The 20,396-nt window shown below is 45.3% G+C and overlaps 1 protein-coding gene across 3 annotated transcripts; it reads left to right on the plus strand.

The window, feature by feature from the left end:
* The first annotated feature begins 3,330 nt into the window (after positions 1-3,330).
* LOC127010154 (DNA repair protein complementing XP-C cells homolog) lies at positions 3,331-12,885 on the plus strand. 3 transcript variants are annotated; one of them, XM_050884001.1, is made up of 11 exons: positions 3,334-3,474; positions 3,581-3,635; positions 4,617-5,976; positions 6,357-7,319; positions 7,598-7,705; positions 7,810-7,943; positions 8,344-8,457; positions 8,985-9,096; positions 9,706-9,874; positions 10,693-10,847; positions 11,304-12,885. In XM_050884001.1, exons 3-11 carry the CDS (start codon positions 4,621-4,623, stop codon positions 12,366-12,368), a joined length of 4,176 nt encoding a protein of 1,391 aa, XP_050739958.1. In that variant the 5' UTR covers positions 3,334-3,474; positions 3,581-3,635; positions 4,617-4,620; the 3' UTR covers positions 12,369-12,885. The 3 variants fall into 3 exon arrangements, with proteins under 3 accessions (XP_050739957.1, XP_050739958.1, XP_050739959.1); XM_050884000.1 differs by lacking the exon at positions 3,581-3,635 and having other exon boundaries at positions 3,331-3,474; XM_050884002.1 differs by lacking the exons at positions 3,334-3,474; positions 3,581-3,635 and adding an exon at positions 3,642-3,830.
* Positions 12,886-20,396: the final 7,511 nt, after the last annotated feature.

The raw sequence follows: 20,396 nt of genomic DNA on the forward strand, positions 1-20,396 counted from the left end.
GTGGACTAGAAATTGGATATGTTGTTATGTTAACGAAATTGGCATTCTTAAATAACTTCCGATTTATGTATGATGTTTTGGTTTATGTACATTTGTGGTCAATAAATATCTATCTATCTATCTGTCAGTGTGTGTGTGTGTGTGTGTGTGTGTGTGTGTGTGTGTGTGTGTGCGGCGGTGATCTCCGACCATTATACGAGCTAGTTAATGTGTGTGTGTGTGTGTGTGTGTGTGTGTGTGTGTGTGTGTGTGTGTACCTACATATTACCCCTTGGAAGGTATTGTGTTTGTAAGTCGTTGGCTGGAGGGTCGTCATGTGATATGTAGAGACGTCTATTTTAATATTATCTCTGGTGAGTATTTGGTGTGAGAGAGAGAGAGAGAGAGAGAGAGAGAGAGAGAGAGAGAGAGAGAGAGAGAAAGCCACGCCCTCTATGTAAGATATTTTTAAAACTTCGCCAACTTTTTTTATAGTAATAATAATGATAATAGAATGAGTTAGTAATAATATGTTTTATTTACTTTTCATTATTAGTTTGGTTACAGACTTTACTACTACTACTACTACTACTACTACTACTACTACAGATACTCCCAGAAGGTCGCCCAGTACAGCAGGTTAAGCAGGATAAAGGAGGTTGGAAATATGTATCTTGCAAGCTTGTCTACTTTGATGGCCTGAGCTCGTCTTTGCTTGGGGAGAGAGAGAGAGAGAGAGAGAGAGAGAGAGGGGGCGGTTAGTTATATAAATGCTGCCATGATTAACTTCACGACCGTCAAGGTGAGCGTGTGTGGCTGACCGCTGGCTCGCTGGTTGGCCACCCCGACTTGTATACAGATTCATCAGGGTTCGGTTCCCCGTAGTGGTTATATTATATCTATGTTTGATTTTAAACTATATATAAGAAGTACTCTGATATTGTCTTAGCATTTATATAACTAACCGCCCTCCCTCTCTCTCTCTCTCTCTCTCACCAAATACCCACCGGAGAAACTATAATTAAAATCCTATTCAGTTTACGGTTAGCAGATAATATTAAAATAGACGTCTCTACATATCACACGACGACCCTCGATCCAGCCAACGACTTATAAACACAATACCTTCCAAGGGGTAATATGTAGGTACACACACACACACACACACACACACACACACACACACACACACATTAACTAGCTCGTATAATGGTCGGAGATCACCGCCGTCCACACACACACACACACACACTGACAGATAGATAGATAGATATTTATTGACCACAAATGTACATAAATCAAAACATCATACATAAATCGGAACTTGGGTTGGGATGGCATGTTCCTCCCTTCTCCCTTGTTGTTTACCTGCAACAATAAACTATCAATCAATCAAGAATGCTAATTTCGTTAATATAACAACATATCCAATTTCTAGTCCACATTCAGCACTTAAGTAAAATCTTTGTATAGTCACTAAAATATACAGAGCTCTGGTGTCTTTACTGGCTAAAAAAAATAGTTAAAAAAATATTAAAACTTTACAAATTGAGATGACTGTACGAAACTACTTATTTCGAGACATTTTCAGAATACATTATGATAAAAGAAAACCTAAAAAAACTAGAACAGAAACCCTGGAAGATGACGAATTCTCTAAAATAAATATACTAAAATGTTAATAGCCTGCTGGACATTTTCAAATATCCGGACATTTATAATTGTAATGAGCTTGTTCGGATCGGAGTGATGGTTGATATCCTCGTTACACACACACACACACACACACACACACACACACACACACACACACACACACACAGTCATCTGCCATCCGGTATCATATGAGTTAGGTCACGAGAAGAAGAAGAGTGATGGTTGATATCCTCGTTATACACACACACACACACACACACACACACACATGCGTCGTCATTTGATTTCATAATAAAATAAATAAACTTGGGTGGGACAGATCCCGACAAGCACTCGACAAAAGACACGATATATACATTGTCGAAATTCATGTATACGTATTCAGGATGGGATGTCTCACGATGCCCGGATGTCTCATATGACCCACACCTGGGCCTACACAACATTCAAAGTGGCCATTAATTAACACACACACACACACACACACACACACACACACACACACACACACTACTACTACTATATAATGTTACAATCAGTATTTCATCTTTGTGTATATAACCATAATTAGACACTATTATTATTGTCTATAGTTTCACGTCTCATCTATAATTAATTAATGTCCATCAGGGAGGAGCTTCGCCTGGACGGACCGTAATATGTATGATTAGGGGAGAGCGGTGATGATTCGAACAGTGGGATGGTCCGGCCATAGCACTTATTGTAAAGTGTATGGGAGTGAGTGCCGCGAGATTTTGTGTGGTTGTGCAAAACTTTGTTGCCTTGGCCCTCAAAGGAACAACCACACCCTCAGAGCTGTTCTTTTCGATGCAAGTCCGATTTTATGTTTTTTTTGCATCTCGTATGTAATATTTTCAGGGTGTATCGTAAGCTCTCACTTCAAAAACGTGGCAATTAGCGAGATGCAAATTATTTCGGTGACGCAGCGATGCCCGGCGAAGGTATTGCCGTAAAACACGATCACAGTGCGGCAGTGTAGCTCCCATCATCCACCTCCCCAAGCCTATCCAATCTCCTGAATGCAGTAATCTTGCCCCATCCAGCTACCACACGGCCACCCAGCCCATTCCACTCGTCATCCACCCTGTATCCCACCTCGCTACTACTTCCTAGTTTAGTTTAGTCTTGGAAGAAAATCTCTGCCGCGGCGGCGGACAGAAAACGGAACACTTTTAAGGGTGACCTGTCTCCCTCCCTCTCTCTGTCAGCCGCCCTGGCGATGGCAGTGTGCAAGAGTGCCTCCACCCAACCCTGGTGCCGCCTGGGAGCCCCACAAAGGAGTTCAGATCAAAATGAACGTGGACTAACCGGGGCATGGTGCAACCCGCCCCGCCCCGCCTCGCCAGGCACGTGTTGTTGTTTGGGTCTTGTGTAACGCGGGGCACAGGACCATCTCACGTCCGGGACGGTACCCTTACCCAACGCCATTATACGCCTATCTACCCATTAATCCCACGCTATAATACACTAATCTAACTCTTTACAGCACTATAACGCATAATAAGACGACAGTTAACCCTTAGGAGTCTTAAAACACACATACCAAGTCTCGACAGTTTGCTCATAACCGCCATTTCTACGTTATTTAGGGCCATATAACGTTGTAACGATGTATATTTATAACATTCTAATATACAAAAGTTAGTTAGTGAGTCTGGAAAAGCTTGAAATAACGAAAATTAATGTTATATGAGTTCTGCTAAGAGGCTGGGGCTGGTGGGCGCCGTAATAAAATTCTCCATTGTTTTCTCCATTTTATCAGCGCACGGGAGTTACCAGCCATTAGAACATCTCAGGGGAGGAAGCCAAGGCACCCAGGTAATTTTTGAACTCTGTGGCGTGTTCCTGAGATTGGGTTTAATATGAGAAATCACGGCGTAAATTGTGGCTGTCTTACGCAAGTTTACGCAACCCTTCCCCGCAGGAGGAGGATTTGCAAAGTCCAGGCGGTGAGGCGCGGCAGGCGTGCGTCTTGTCCTGTAAGTGTGGCCGCTGGAGGAGGGGCGGGCGGTGAGCCAGGGCGCCTATCAGCGGGGATAGGCATAACTTGAAAAAAGGCATAACTCGAAAAGTAGACATTTGCGACGGAAATGAGGTACAAAGTCAGGCAGTTCACTGCATCGATCACCAGAAAAACATGAACCACGTCAGAAAATCGTTGGTTGGGTGAAACCGTAAGTTGTCCTAATTGACTTTTTAGCAGATGGCCGGGGTGTGTGCGAGCCCCAAGGGTGAGGCCCGGCACCCCTGCGTGACGGCACAATGTTGTCACTGACAAACATCAGGGATGCAGAAAACTAACAACCTATATCAGGGGCATAAAATGTGGTCTCCTAACCAGGGCTGGAGTAATTACACTTGAAAAAAATAATTAAAATTACAATTACTTTCAGAAACTTTGAATTACATTTATAATTATAATGACATTTGGAAGTAGCAATTACATTGCAATTACAATTACTTCAAAACAAGTTCATTTACAATTACGGGTAAACGGTAATCTTGGGCGCAGGCAACGGTGAACGGAGGCGAGGAATCAAGCTGACAGGGTTTTATAATTTATTTCCAGAAGTGTAAGGAATGGAAGTGCAGAGTCCTAATGGAGCTCCACCACTACCACTTCCATTTTATTATTACAATTAAATTACAGATTACCTCATCCTTTAATTAATTACAATTACTTACTATAATTGTATTTTCACTTACTATTACAATTACAATAATACTGTCATTAATTACATTCCAATTAAATCACAATTACAATTCCTCCAGCCCTGCTACTAACCCATTTCAGGGACAAAAACTATCCCAATGCAGGAACAGAAAAGCCCTGTACGGTATCAACCTCACGTCAGGAGAAAAATACAAACAAGTAGTGTCTCAACTCATTTCCGGGACGCACCCTAAAACCTAACCCGACACAGGGCTATACAAAACTGACCTTTCCTAACTTATTTCAGGGACATGGTGGCCCACCCCGCTGCCGTAGCCACCCCCCAGACACCCCAGGGGGACACGACCATACCCAGGGGCAGGGGACGGCCACGGAAGGATGCCACAGGGACAGGAAGGATATCACTGAAGAAGGAGAAGGAGGAGGATGCAGGAAAAGGACGTCTGAGAAATGGAGGAACGAGAGTGGCAGGGAAGGTGGAAGAGGGAGGAAAAGGATCTGATGAAGGGAGGAAAAAGGGAGAGAATGAGAGAATGGGAAGAGAGAAAGAGAGAGAGAGACAGAAAGGGATGAAGAGAGTGGAGGAGGGAGGAAAAAGGGCTGATAAAGGGAGGAATAACGGAGAGAAGGGAGGAAAAAGTGAGAGAATGGAGAGAAACAGAGAGAGAGAAAGAGAGAACGGAAAGAGAGGAAGAGGAAGAGAAGATGATAAACGGAGAGAGAGAATAATACCAAAGAAAGAGGAGGAGGAGAAAGAGGAAGAGGAGGAAGATGATTTTGACTTCTCGGTAATTGAAAAAAAAATATTTGAAGGAACGGAAGGAGGAGGAAGAGGAAGAGGAAGAAGAGACATAAAACAAGAGAAAGGAGGAAGAGGAAGAGGAGGAGGAGGAGGAGGAAGAGGAGGAGGAAAGAAAGTGAAGGAGGAGGAAAAAGTGGAGGAAAAAATCACAAAAACTCCTCCATCAGGAAAACTGGAGAAAAAAACAAAGAAGGAGGAAGAAGAGGAGAGAAAAGGAAGAGGAAGAGGAGGAGGAGAGAAGAGAGAAGAGGCAATGCAACAAAGAGGAAGAAGAAAGAGAAGTGTTGATAAAGAAGAAGAGGAGGAGGAGGAAGAGAGGAAGAAGAGGAGGAGGAAGAATGTGATAAAAGAGAAGAAAATGAAGGAATTGAATAAAGGAAGTGAGAGAAAGAAGATTAAAGAGGAGGAGGAGAGGAGGAGAGAAGGGAAGAGGAAGGAGAAAGAGGATAGGAAGAGCGGAAGAAGTGGAGGAGAAGAAGGAAGAAGAGGAGGAGGAGGAGGAGGAAGAGGAAATATACAGAAACAAGGAGGGAGAGGAAGAGGAGGAGGAAGAAAAGAAGAAGACAGAGGAAGAACAGGAAGAGGAAGAAGAGGAGGAGGAAGAGGAGGAGGAAGACCACAAAAAACACCACCACCAACAACAACAGCGTCAGAATCCGAGCTCAGCGACTGGGAGGAGGTGGATGAAATGGAGGGAGTGGATGAGGTGGAGGAACTTCTCTCCAAGCCTTCCTCCTCCTCCTCCCAGCCCGACGGAGGAGGAGGAGTGAGGATTGAGTTAGACGCCCCGGAGACCTTGTGGGGAATGAAGAGGAGGAAGAAGAGGAGAACGGAAGAGGAGTTGGTAAGTAGTTGTAGTAGCAGTAGTAGTAGTGGTTGTAGTAGTAGTAGTAGTAGTAGTAGTAGTAGTAGTAGTAGGTAAGGTTGTTGTAATTCTTCTTCTTTCTCTTCTTCTTCTTCCTCCTCCTCCTCTTCTTAATTTTAATCTTCCTTTCTTTCTCTTTTTCTGATCTTTCATTTCCTTCTTCCTCTTCCTCCTCTTCTTTCTAATCTTACTTCTATTCCTCCTCCTCCTCCTCCTCCTCCTCTTCTTCTTTCTAATATATCTCCTCCTCCTCCTCTTAATCTTCTCTCTCCCTCTTATCTCCTTTTTTTATCTTTTTTCCTACACAATCCTCCTCCTCCTCCTCCTCCTCCTCCTAACCCCCTCCTCCTCTTCCCCAGATCGAAGACTACCTGCGCAAGAGGGTCAATGATACCATACGAAAGGTGGCACTCAACATGCACAAAACCCACCTCCTGTGCCTCCTAGCCCACGGACGGCACCTCAACACGGCACTCGGGGGCGGCACTGTCCTGGGAGCGGCCCTGTCCACCACCCCAGGCCGCGCGGCACACCCCAAGGGGAGACTCGACCTTGGGCACCTTCAGCGTTTAGTGGAGTGGTTTGGGAAGAAATTTAAGCGGGTAAAACTTGATGTCGAAACGGATTATCACAGAACGGCTGTTGACGAGGTTCTGGTGCGACGCTTCGGCACTCAGGAGGTCCGGAGTGCCAAGGAGGCCGTGCTGTGTTTTGTGGCACTGTGTCGCTCGCTTGGTATCAGTGCCAGGCTCGTTTTGGCACTGCAACCTATGTCGTGGAAACCAGCATCTGGCGCGCTTATAAAACCCAACAAAGAGTGCCAGGAGAGTGCCAAGGGGGAGAGTGCCAGTGTCGGGGGTAAGGGAGGAGGAGGAGGAGGGGGTGACGCATCTTCCGCCCCCTCGACATCCTCCTCCTCCTCCTCCTCCTCTGCACAGAAGATGAAAATCCCTAACCGTAAAATGCTCTCATCGGATTCTGAAACATCGCCGATACAAGAAAAGAGAGGAAAAGGAAGACCTGTCGGAGGAGGAGGGAAGAGGAGGAAGACTACGGAAAAGGAGGAGGAAGAGGAGGAGGAGGAGGAGGACAGCGACTTCAAACCACAGAAGATGAAATACCGACGGACATCAAAGCAAGGGAAGAGAAGAGAATCGCAAGAGGAAGGAAGAGGAGGGAAGAAGGAGGAAGAGGGGGAGGGGAAGAAGAGGAGGAGGGCGGAGGGGATGGAGGAGTGGGCGGAGGTGTTTGTGGAGGAGGAGGAGAGGTGGGTGTGCGTGGATGTCGGGCGGATGAAGATACATTGCGTGACGGAAATTGAGGTAATAATAATAATAATAATAATAATGATAATAATGATAATAATAATAATAATAATGATAATAATAGTTGTAATATGTCTTTTTTATTACTATTATTATAACTATTTTCTTCCTCCTCCTCCTCCTCCTCCTTCCTTCCTTCTTTCCTATGCTTTCTTCCTCCTCCTCCTCCTCCTCCTTCTTCTCCTCCTTTTCTCTTCCTCCTCCTTCTTCTCCTTCTCTATTCCCTTTCTTCCTCCTCCTCCTCCTCACTAAACCCGCCCCCCCTCCGCCCCCAGGCGAGGATGCCCCCCGGGTCAGCCTACATCACCGCCTTCAACCCTGACCTGACCCTCAAGGACGTGACCCGGCGATACGTGTCCAGCTGGCTGTCGGCAGAACGGAAGGTTAGGTCAGGTCACGGGGTCAAAGGGAGGGTCAGAAAATGTTACTCTTCCATCTTTCCTTCCTTCCCTCCTTTCCTCCTCGTTCACACCTTTTCTCTCCACAGCTGAGGCCCTGCAGTGACTGGTGGAAGGCTTCGCTCCGCCCGTTCGAGGGAGCGAGAGGGAGGAAGGACAAGGAAGAGGAGGAGGAGATGGAGAAGACGCTCCACCTTCAACCTCTTCCCAAGACTATTGCTGAGTGAGTATGTGGAAGAGGAGGAGGAGGAGTGTGTGTGTGTGAGAGAGAGAGAGAGAGAGAGAGAGAGAGAGAGAGAGAGAGAGAGAGAGAGAGAGAGAGAGAGAGAGAGAGAGAATGGAAAAATTGAGAGAAAAGAAAATAGAGAAAGAGGAGGAGGAAGAGAAGGAGGAGGAGAGAGAAGAAGAAGAGTTTGGTAAAGGAGGAGGAGGAGGAGGAGAAGAGAGAAGAAGAGTTTGGTAAAGGAGGAGGAGGAGGAGGAGGAGAGAGAAGAAGAGTTTGGTAAAGGGGGAGGAGGAGGAGAAGAAGGAGAGAGAAAAAGAGTTTGGTAAAGGAGGAGGAGGAGGAGGAGGAGGAGGGTAGACAGCTGGGCACAGGTTAACATCACCACCATCACTTCCAGGTACAAGAACCATCCTCTCTATGCCCTCCAGCGACACCTGCTCAAGTTCGAGGCCATCTACCCCCCGGATGTGTCACCCGCCGGCTTCTTCAAGAGTGAGCCGGTCTACCCAAGGTGTGTTATTTACTTCCACCACGGCCTGATCATGAGCTGGACTTGTCACAGCTTTGCCAGTCCCCTCCCAACAAGAGTAAGGCTCATTAGTGTGTCTCTGGGTGCTGGCGGGACCCCCACACACCCCATTGGTCCCTGTGCTCAAGGCTCAAACCTCAGCATGCCAGGCCTTGAAGCTGCTGGCACAGAGCTCTACCACTGAGCTGTTGGAGTAGTGTTGTTTTTCTCTTTCTTTCTTTATTTCCATCATGTTATATAAGTTGAATGTCTCTTGTATCTCTTTGTAATGTTTTGTTTATATTATTTTTTCTCATGTATTTTTTTTTCTTTCTTTCTTTTATTTATTTTTTTATTTCCTTGTCTGTTCTCTCTCTCTCTCTCTCTCTCTCTCTCTCTCTCTCTCTCTCTCTCTCTCTCTCTCTCTCTCTTTCCTATTTCTTTTTTTTATTTCCTTGTCTGTTATCCTCTCTCTCTCTCTCTCTCTCTCTCTCTCTCTCTCTCTCTCTCTGACCCTCCCCTCTCCTCAGGTCCAGCGTACACAACCTACACTCCCGGGAGACATGGCTGAAGGAGGCAAAGTCGGTGCGCGTGGGAGAGGAGCCTTACAAGACTGTCAAGGCCAGGCCAAAGTGGGACAGGGTGAGAAGGGGAAGGGAAGGGAAGGGAAGGGAGGAGTAGGGAAGGGAAGGGAAGGGAGGAGAAAGGAAGGGAAGGGATGGGAAGGGAAGGGAGGAGTAGGGAAGGGAAGGGAGGAGTAGGGAAGGGAAGGGAAGGGAAGGGAAGGGAAGGGAAGGGAGGAGAAAGGAAGGGAAGGGAAGGGAAGGGAAAGGAAGGGAAGGGAAGAGAAAGGAAGGGAAGGGAAGGGAGGAAAGGGAAGAGAAAGGTAGGGAGGGAAAGAGAAGGGAAGGAAAGGGAAGGGAGGAGAAAGGAAGGGAAGGGAAGGGAAGGGAAAGGTAGGGAGGGAAAGAGAAGAGAAGGGAAGGGAAGGAGAGAGAAGGAGAGGAAGGATAGATAAAAGAAGGAAAAAATAACAAAAATAATATACTCAACAAATTAAGACCCATAATTACCCCCATTAACACACACACACATACACACACACACACAGGTAATTAATAAAGAAAAACTATAATTATAAAGGAAGAATAGATAAAAAATAATAGAAAAAAAAAAAATCATCATATATACTCAACAAATTAACCCCCCCTATAATTACCCTCATTAACCCCCTTCTCCCCCCCCCCACAGGTAAGATGCCAGGTGATCAAGGACATTCCACTGGAGCTGTTCGGGGACTGGCAGGTGGAGGATTACGAACCACCTGTGGCCGCGGACGGGAAGGTGCCGCGGAATGAATATGGCAACGTGGAGATGTACAAGCCTTCCATGCTGCCCAGGGGCTGCGTGCACATCCCAGGTGGGGGGGAGGGGGGGGGGAAGAGGGGGGATGTGTGTGTGTGTTTGTGTGTGTTTTGAGTTTCCCGTCTCTCTCTGTCTCTGTCAATTTTTCTTTTCTTATTTTTTTTTGTTCATATCCGAGGTGTGTGTGTGTGTGTGTGTGTGTGTGGGGTGGGTGGGTGGGAGGGGGTATATGTGTGTGTGTGTGTGTGGGGTGGGTGGGTGGGAGGGGGTATATGTGTGTGTGTGTTTTGAGTTTCCCGTCTCTGTCTCAATTTTTCTTTTCTTATTTTTTTTTGTTCATATCCGAGGTGTGTGTGTGTGTGTGTGTGTGTGTGTGTGTGTGTGTGTGTGTGTGTGTGTGTGTGTTTTGAGTTTCCCATCCTCTCTCTCTCTCTCTCTCTCTCTCTCTCTCTCTCTCTCTCTCTCTCTGTCAATTTATTTACTAATTTTTGTTTATTATTTTCTCTATTCCCTTCCTTTATCCTCTCCCTCTTCTTCCTTCCTTCCTATACCTACATCTCTCTCTGTCTTCCCTAACACACCCTTACTAACACACACACACACTCACACACACACAAGCTATCCATCTATCTATCTATCTATCAAGGCAGAAGGGAGGAAGAGGAAGAAGAAGAAGAAGAAGAAGAAGACTCAATAATCATTTTTAAACATCTCTCTCACTCCACACCACCAAAGACGAGAGATAGAGAGAGAGAAAACAACCATAAACAAGAAGAATTAGAAAACGCAGACAGAAATCACCCACCCCAATACCCTCTCGGACATCCCCTTACGCCCCTCCTAACACCCCATCTCTCTCTCTCTCCCCCACAGTCGCCGGTATCAACAAAGTCGCTCGGAAACTCAAAATAGACTGTGCTCCGGCGATGGTTGGGTTCGACTTCCACTCGGGCTTCACGCACCCTGTTTACGAGGGCTATGTGGTGTGCGAGGAGTTCAAGGATGTGCTGATGGATGCTTGGAACCAGGTATGGGGTCTGGGATGAGATTGGCTGGGATGGGAAGGGAAGGGATGGGAATTGATGGGATTGGAAGGGAAGGGATGGGATGGAATGGGATGGGAAGGGATGGGAAGGCGAGGGAAGGGAAGGAAAAGGAAGGGAAGGGAAGGAAAGGGAAGGCGAGGATAGGGAAGGGAAGGGAAGGAATGGGATGGGAAAAAAAGGGAAGGGAAGGAATGGGATGGGAAGGAAAGGAAAGGGAAGGGAAGGAATGGGATGGGAAAGGGAAGGGAAGGGAAGGGAAGGGAAGGGATGGGATGGGATGGGAAGAAAAGGAAAGGGACGAGATGGGAAGGGAAGGGATTTTTTTATTTAATTTCTAGCATTTCAACTTTTTATTTTATTATTTTTTCATCTCTTCATCACCACCACCACCACCACCACTACCACCCATATCAACACCCATTTCCCTCACCCGTACAGGAGCAGGAGGAGCAGGCAAGGAGGGCGGAGGAAAGGAGAGAGAAGAAAGTGTACGACAACTGGAGGAAACTGATCAAGGGCTTGCTGGTGAGGGAGAGAGTGAGGGAGAGGTACCAGTGTAGCTCGGAGGAGGAGGAAGAGGAGGAGGAGGAGGAGGAGGGGAAGAGGAAGAAGAAGAAGGAAGAGACTGTGAAGAAGCGGAAGATCAAGCAATCGGATCTGGATAAATTATGTGAAAAGGAAGAAAAAGTGGAGGAAAATGTGGAAAACGGAGATAAGGTGGAGAAAAACGGAGGTAACCGGAGCACAGAGGTGGAGACTAACCCCTCCTCCACCTCCTCCACCGCCGGCAAGCCTCCACTCATCACGCACCACGTCAAAAACCTCTCGATTGACCTAACGTCCAATGTTGTCGAGATGGCAAAACGCAGCCGTCAAAAATTGATGAAGTCGAAAAACACGGCCAAAAGGAGGGAGAAGAGGAGGAAGGAGGACGTCGCCGGAGGAGGAGGAGGAGGAGGAAGGGTGAAGGAAGACCAGGGGGGAGTGCAAGGCCTGAGCGAGGAGTCTGAGGCTTCTGATGAAGAGTTGAAGAAGGAGAAAATTCGAGCGATTCTTAACTGGGGAACGGAGAGTAAGGTCAAGGGTCCGAACTTAAGCGACGACAGCGCTGATGAGGACGATGATGATGACTCGGCGGATGACTCAACCACTCCGCCAAACCTCGACCCACCCCTCAACCGCTTCCGAGGCTTCACCGATCAACCGAAGCAACCAAAACAACCGAAAACGAAACGAAAGTACGCCGGTAGAAAGTCAGATTCAGAATCGGAGGTGGAATCAGATGCCTCAACCAGCCGCTCAACCACGCCGGAACCGGTTGGCGCTTCGGTTGAGGGCACCAGAAGGGTCTCCGCGCGTACGGCCAAGAGGAAAGTTACGAGTTACCAAGAGAAGAAGAAGAAGAAGGAGGAAGAGGAGGAGGAGGAGGAGGAGGAGGAGGATTTATCAGATGACGAAAGTGATTTTGAGGATAAATCTTACATTCCAGAGAAGGTAAAATGAGTGTGTGTGTGTACGTACATGTGTGTGTGTGTGTGTGTGTGTGTGTGTGTGTGTGTGTGTGTGTGATGTTGGTTGAATCTCAGGTTTAATTTAGTAGTTGTAGTAGTAGTAGTAGTAGTAGTATATTAATAGTGGTGGTGGTGGTGGTAGTAGTAGTAGTAGTAGTAGTAGTTAACTTTTCTACTTTTCATAAAAAAAAAAAAATGAGAAAGTGAGAAAGAAAGAAAGAAAGAAAGAAAGAAAAAAAGAAATTAAGAAAATTAAAAGAAAAAAACAAGAATAAGAAACAAAGAAAGAAAGGGAGGAAGGAAGGGAAGGAAAATAAGATAAACAAGTAAATAAGGAAAGAAGAAGAAGAAGGAAAAAAAGAAAACAGGAGGGAAAATAAATAAAAGGGGAGAAAGGAAAAAGATAAGAGAGAGAGAGAGAGAGAGAGAGAGAGAGAGAGAGAGAGAGAGAGAGAGAGATAAATAATTAATGTTAGTAATAAAATATGTAATAAATGATCTTAAAAGTATTTCCTGGGTTTTTTATTATCATTATTATCATCATCATCATCATCATCATCATCATCATCATCATCATCATCATCATCATCATTATTATTATTATTATTATTATTATTATTATTATTATTATTATTATTATTATTATTATTATTATTATTATTATTATTATTATTATTATTACTACTACTACTACTACTACTACTATCTATAACACACACACACACACACACACACACACACACGCAAGCACACAAATAAACAACAGGAAATAACACATATACACACATAAAGCATTTTCGTGTGTGAACGTATGAGAGAGAGAGAGAGGGGATGGATGCGTCATCAGACCGGATCGGTAACGCGTCTAATAAGAGAGAGAGAGAGAGAGGGGGGGCTGTGAGTAAGTCAGTGGGTGAGTAAGAGATTGAATAACAGGGTGAAACTCTCTCTCTCTCTCTCTCTCTCTCTTTGTTTTTATAGGCAAACATCCTTCTAATTTTTCTTATTTTTCTCCTCCTCCTCCTCCTCTTTTTTCCTCCTCCTCCTCTTCCATCCTCATTCATTTAGTAACCGAAGATGTTAATGAAATTTTATGTGTGTGTGTACGTGTGTGTGTGTGTGTGAAGGAGGAGATCGATAGATAGATATAGAGATAGATAGGCTACATTTATTATATCCTCTATTACAAAAACTTATATAAAAGATTTTCTAACTAAATTTAAACCTCGACTAAATTATACGAGAAAACAAAATATCATCAAAAACACGTACGCACAGCTGGCCCGGAAATCCGTTTAACAATGAATGTCTTGAGGTGTGTGTGTGTGTGTGTGTGTGTGTGTGCGCTAGATATGAAGCATTCTTATCTACACTCAAATTAATGTATACGCATCCTGAACTGTTCCTCGCCCTTGTTGTGTTGCAAGCTCTCCCTTCTTCAATATATAATATCTCAAAGGAAATACCGACCCCCCCCTCCCCCCCCCCCCCGAAAAAAAAAAATGGCAGCTTCTTCTCCTAAACGTACTGATAACTGCATGCCTCCCCCCTCCCACTGCCTCGCCTTACACGACTTTCTATTTAAGCTCATCCCTATACTGTCCAAATCCCTTATGCAAGAGTTAACCATGCAGCATCTTCACTCTTTCATCCCTATACTGTCCAAATCCCTTATGCAAGAGTTAACCATGCAGCATCTTCACTCTTTCATCCTTATCCTTACGTACGAGTTAACCAGCATTTTCACTCTTTCATCCCTATACTGTCCAAATCCCTTATGCAAGAGTTAACCAGCATCTTCACTTTTTCATCCCTATACTGTCCAAATCCCTTATGCAAGAGTTAACCAGCATTTTCACCTCTATACTGTCCAAATCCCTTATGCACGAGTTAACCAGCATTTTCACCTCTATACTGTCCAAATCCCTTATGCACGAGTTAACCAGCATCTTCATTCTTTAATCCCTATACTGTCCAAATCCCTTATGCAAGAGTTAACAGCATCTTCACTCTTTCATCCCTATAGATTACTGTCCAAATCCCTTATGCAAGAGTTAACCAGCATCTTCACTCTTTCGTCCCTCACGCTGGTAAAGTCTGGAACAGTCTCCCTTCATCTGTATTTCCTCCTGCCTACGACTTGAACGCTTTCAAGAGGAGGGTATCAGGACACCTCTCCTCCCGAAATTGACCTCTGTATCTTTCGGCCACTCCTCTTTGACTTTTGAGGGAGCGGTGAGTAGCGTGATATTTTTTTTTTTTCATTATTGTTTCCTATATTTTGCCCTTTAGCTGTTTTCCCTGCTGTAAAAAAAAAAAAAAAAAAAAAAACTTCCTCGTTCCAAGCTCTCCCTCACCAACACAAAACTCAACGACAGCTTCTTTTTCTTCCTCTAAACTGAATTCCTTGCTTTAATTCGTTGTGTTCCAAGCTCTCCACAACACAAAACTCAAGGACAGCTTCTTTTTCTCCCTCTAAACTGAATTCCTTGCTGTCGTTGTGTTCCAAGCTCTCCCTCACCAACACAAAACTCAAGGACAGCTTCTTTTTCTCCCTCTAAACTGAATTCCCTGCTTTAATTCGTTGTGTTCCAAGCTCTAGTATATACCCAACAACAGCTTCTTTTTCTTCTTCTAAAGTGTTCCTCGATCGGTTTCGTTGTGTCGCAAGATCACGCGTATTCATGTAGTTAGTTACATCATCTATTACCAACACAAACACCAAGGCCATGGCTGCTTCAAAACAAACACACTCTCTCTCTCTCTCTCTCTCTCTCTCTCTCTCTCTCTCTCTCTCTCTCTCTCTCCAAATACCCACCGGACAGACTATAATTAAAATCCTATTACGGTATACATAGGACAAATTAAGGGACGGTGAAATTGACTTCTTATCTCATAAACTCATGATGTCAGACCCTTACATATATAACTTAGGAGATACAATCACGTACGCACATTCCCCGCACGACAACAACAAGCCTCCTCTCTACCTCCTTCTGCAAACCTTCTCCTGAGTCTTTTCCTGGAATTCAAACTGCGCCACTCTTAGGTTCAGATACTCAACATCGACACACACACACACACACAGTTGCCAAGGTTAAGTAGGCGCTGTGAGGGGCATTTTCAAAGATAGTTTTATGACCCTGGTGATAGTCTGACCCTTCCTCTGTACCATATGAACCTAAAAGGGCCTATTTAATTTTGCCAAGGCTTTCATAGGAGTTCCGTGGGGCATTGCCAGGGGTAGGAGTAGGAGTTGCCTGGGGTAGTTTTGTGGCCCTGGTGATAGTCTGACCCTTCCTCTGTACCATATGAACCTAAAAGGGCCTATTTAATTTTGCCAAGGCTTTCATAGGAGTTCCGTGGGGCATTGCCAGGGGTAGGAGTAGGAGTTGCCTGGGGTAGTTTTGTGGCCCTGGTGATAGTCTGACCCTTCCTCTGTACCATATGAACCTAAAAGGGCCTATTTAATTTTGCCAAGGCTTTCATAGGAGTTCCGTGGGGCATTGCCAGGGGTAGTTTTATGACCCTGGTGATAGTCTGACCCTTCCTCTGTACCGTGAACCTAAGAGAACACATTTGCCAAGGCTTTCATAGGAGTTCTGTGGGGCATTGCCAGGGCTAGTTTTGTGGCCCTGGTGGTAGTCTGACCCTTCTTCTGAAGCCTACCATGAACATAAAACAAATTGACCTCTTAAAAATATACGTGTCTTGCACTTGTTCTAAACGGTCATGAGGATGTTGGTTGTCTGTTCATATGACACACACACACACACACACACACACACACACACACACACACGTCCACTTCCTCTCTCTCTCTCTCTCTCTCTCTCTCTCTCTCTCTCTCTCTCTCTCTCTCTCTCTCTCTCTCTCTCTATAAGCAATGATAGACACTGAATAAGAGAGAGAGAGAGAGAGAGAGAGAGAGAGAGAGAGAGAGAGAGAGAGAGAGAGAGAGAGAGAGAGAGAGAGAGAGAGAGAGAGAGAGAGAGAGAGAGAGAGAGAGAGAGAGAGAGAGGTGGGCACAACGGTATCATATGCATTCACCACCACCACCACCAACAACAACAACAAAAGCAATGAAAATGTTATGACTTCAAGAGGAGGAGGAGGAGGAGGAGGAGGAGGAGGAGTGGGCATATCGCCCATATTACGTCACGGAATACCAGGAAATTCTGTCCTCCTCCTCCTCCTCTCTCTTCCTCCTCCTCCAATTGCCTTGACCTCAACAGAAACGCAGAACGCAGAACTGTGGTGATAGTAGTAGTAGTAGCAGTAGTAGTAGTAGTAGTAGTAGTAGTAGTAGTATCAACAAACACTTTTTTTTCAGCAAAGTAGGCAGCTCAAAGGCACAAAAAAAAAAAAAAAAAAAAAAAGCCGCTACTTGCTGCTCCTAAAAAGATTACAGAGTGGCCCCAAAAAAAGATCAATTCCGGGAGGAGAGGAGTCCTGATACCCTCCTCTTGAAGGAGTTCAAGTAGTCGTAGGCAGGAGGAAATACAGATGAAGTAAAATTGTTCTAGAGTTCACCAGTGTAAGGGTTTGGACAGTATAGGGATGAGCATGAGCAGAAAGTCGTGTGCAGCGGGGCCGCGGGAGGGGGGGAGGCATGCAGTTAGCAAGTTCAGAGGAGCAGTCAGCATGAAAATATCGATAGAAGATAGAAAGAGAGGCAACATGACGGCGGGATTTAAGAGGTAGAAGACTTTCAGTAAGAGGAGGAGAGCTGATGAGACGAAGAGCCTCCTTAGACTCCACTCTGTCCAGGAGAGCTGTGTGAATGGAGCTCCCCCACACGTGAGATGCATACTCCATACCTTACTCACAAAATTGACATCATTCAGGTTATAGTTATTTGCACGTAACACTAGCAGAAGCAGTTATAGCAGTAGTAGTAGAAACAGTATAAGTTGGAGCGGTTTAGCAGCGGTAGAAATCCACAAAATCAGAGAGCGTGGACGATTTGAGTTATCTTACGTTACATCAGAGCACCTAACACTAGCGACAGTTATAGCAGAAGCAGTAGCAGTAGGGGGAGTAATAGCAGTAGTTTAGGGCAGTTAGGGCGGTTTAGGGGCATTAAAATCAACAAAACAGAAGGGCGTTGACGATTTGAGTCGCGCGATCTCGGACAAGCTCTCCACGGTGGCGACTATGCACCCGAGGAAGCCCAGGCAGCAGGAGGAGTTAAAGCAGGGGTAGGAAAAGCGGTAGCAGTAGATATAGCGGTAGTTAGGGCGGTTTAGGGGCATTAAAATCAACAAAACAAGAGGGCGTTGACGATTTGAGTCGCGCGATCTCGGACAAGCTTTTCACTGTGGCGACTATGCACCCGACGAAGCCCAGGCAGCAGAAAGCAGGGATAGGAAAAGCAGTAGTAGTAGTTATAGCAAATATTAGGGCGGTTTAGGGGCATTAAAATCCACAAAACAGGAAGGTGTTGACGATTTGAGTCGCGCGATTTCGGACAAGCTCTCCACGGTGGCGGCGACGCACCCGACCAGGCCAAGGCAGAGGAGGTTGACCGCTATGACAACTTCCCGCGCCCCTGCCACCCTGCCGCTCGCCTTGTACTGTAGGGGGCGAAGTTAGTGTCAGGAGTGAATTTAATTAGTGTCAGGGGGTGAAGTTAGTGTTAGGGGCGCTGTAAAGGGTGTTAGATGTTACATAGATATAGTGTGTATCATCGTATTTGTGTGTGTGTGTGTGTGTGTGTGTGTGTGTGTGTGGTACGACCGTGAGAGAGAGAGAGAGAGAGAGAGAGAGAGAGAGAGAGAGAGAGAGAGAGAGAGAGAGAGAGAGAGAGAGAGAGAGGAGGAGGAAAAGGAGGAAAAATTGATATACAGGAAGGAATAATTCAAGAGAGAGAGAGCGAGAGAGAGAGAGAGAGAGAGAGAGAGAGAGAGAGAGAGAGAGAGAGAGAGAGAGAGAGAGAGAGAGAGAGAGAGAGAGAGAGAGAGAGAGAGAGAATTTTACACATAACAACAATAATAATAATGATAATAATAATAATAATAATAATAATAATAATAACAATAATAATAATAATAATAATAATAATTCTTTCCTTACCTTTTTCCTTCCTTTCCTCCTTTCCTCCTCCTCCTCCTCCAACTCCACCTCCTCCAACTCTACCTCCTCCTCCTCCTCTTCCTCTTCCACTTACCATGATCAGGGCGTGAAAGAGAGGGGGGAAGAAGAAGATGAAGGGCGTAGCGAGGAGGCCTCCAACAAGCTCCACGGTGGGTCCGAAGTGTGGGACAGCCTCTGCGACGGTCAACACCCCAGCCAACACGCACACACGCACGCACGCACGCTTCCAATTGCACTCTGAAAAAGAAAAAAAGAAAAAGAAATTGGAAGTGATTTTCGTGTGTGTGTGTGTGAGAGAGAGAGAGAGAGAGAGAGAGAGAGAGAGAGAGAGAGAGAGAGAGAGAGAGAGAGAGAGAGAGAGAGAGAGAGAGAGACAAAAAAGATAGAAAAAAAATAAAACAACAACATACCAGAGAGAGAGAGAGAGAGAGAGAGAGAGAGAGAGAGAGAGAGAGAGAGAGAGAGAGAGAGAGAGAGAAAATCAAAAAAAGAAGAAAAAAAAAGTGAAAACAACAACATACCAGAGAGAGAGAGAGAGAGAGGAGGGGGGTTTAAATGTCACGAGATACACACGCGCACACAGGAAGGATGTCGCTCATAAACTAGATAAGAGAGAGAGAGAGAGAGAGAGAGAGAGAGAGAGAGAGAGAGAGAGAGAGAGAGAGAGAGAGAGAGAGAGAGAGAGAGAGAGAGAGAGAGAGAGAGAGAGAAACTATATCAGAAAACCAAAAAAAGAAAAAAAAAAGAAAACAAAATACGAGAGAGAGAGAGAGAGAGAGAGAGAGAGAGAGAGAGAGAGAGAGAGAGAGACTTACCCTCTGGAATGTTCAATGAAGCTTCGAGATTCTGAAATAACGTGTTGATGCCGAGAACGAGACAAAGAAGAACCTGGAATAATAATAATAATAATAATAATAATAATAATAATAATAATAATAATAATAATAATAATAATAATAATAATAATAAGAATAAGGAGAAGAAAAAGAATAGCCTTTTAGTTTTTATCTCTCCTTTCATCCTTCCTCTGCTGGTCTCTCTCTCTCTCTCTCTCTCTCTCTCTCTCTCTCTCTCTCTCTCTCTCTCTCTCTCTCTCTCTCTCTCTCTCATTATCTATCTATCTATCTATCTATTTATTTTCCTCCCTTCCTTCCTTTCTTCGTATCTCTCTCTCTCTCTCTCTCTCTCTCTCTCTCTCTCTCTCTCTCTCTCTCTCTAACTATCTCTCTATCTATCTATCTATTTATTTTCCTCCTTCTTCTCCTCTCTCTCTCTCTCTCTCTCTCTCTCTCTCTCTCTCTCTCTATCTATCTATCTCTCTATCTCTCTCTCTCTCTCTCTCTCTCTCTCTCTCTCTCTCTCTCTCTCTCTCTCTCTCTCTCTCTCTCTCTCTCTCTCTCTCTCTCTCACCTGGATGACCACGATGCCCAAGGTCACCTGCAAGACGGGACCACCAGGTAAGTTATTCAGCAAGTTGGCGCTCACCGAAGACCCCCGGATGGCAAAGACGGCTCCTGCGACTACCAGGATCAACCCGGCACCCACTGAGGAAGAGGAAGAGGAAGAGGAGGAGGAGGAGGAGGAGGGGAAAGTGTTAAAGAGGGTTAAAGAGGAATATAGACTGGGAAGATCTAGTGGGTGACCTGGAAGCCGATAACTTTCTTGAAGTTATACAAGATAATTTCCTTAAGCAGGTAGTTACTGAGCCTACCAGAGGAGATAACATATTAGACTTAGTCCTAACCAATAATGGGAACTTGCTACGTGAGTTGGAGGTGGGCGGAGAGTTAGGAAATAGTGATCACAGAACGGTTCGTTTTAGCTTAGACTGGGCGGTAACCCGCGATCCAAACCCAGTGTTAGTGCCAGATTTTAGAAGAGCAAACTACGAGGGGCTTCGAAGATATCTTGAAGGGGTAAACTG

Source organism: Eriocheir sinensis, chromosome 42 (genome assembly GCF_024679095.1).
Source record: "Eriocheir sinensis breed Jianghai 21 chromosome 42, ASM2467909v1, whole genome shotgun sequence".
Lineage (NCBI taxonomy): Eukaryota > Metazoa > Arthropoda > Malacostraca > Decapoda > Varunidae > Eriocheir > Eriocheir sinensis.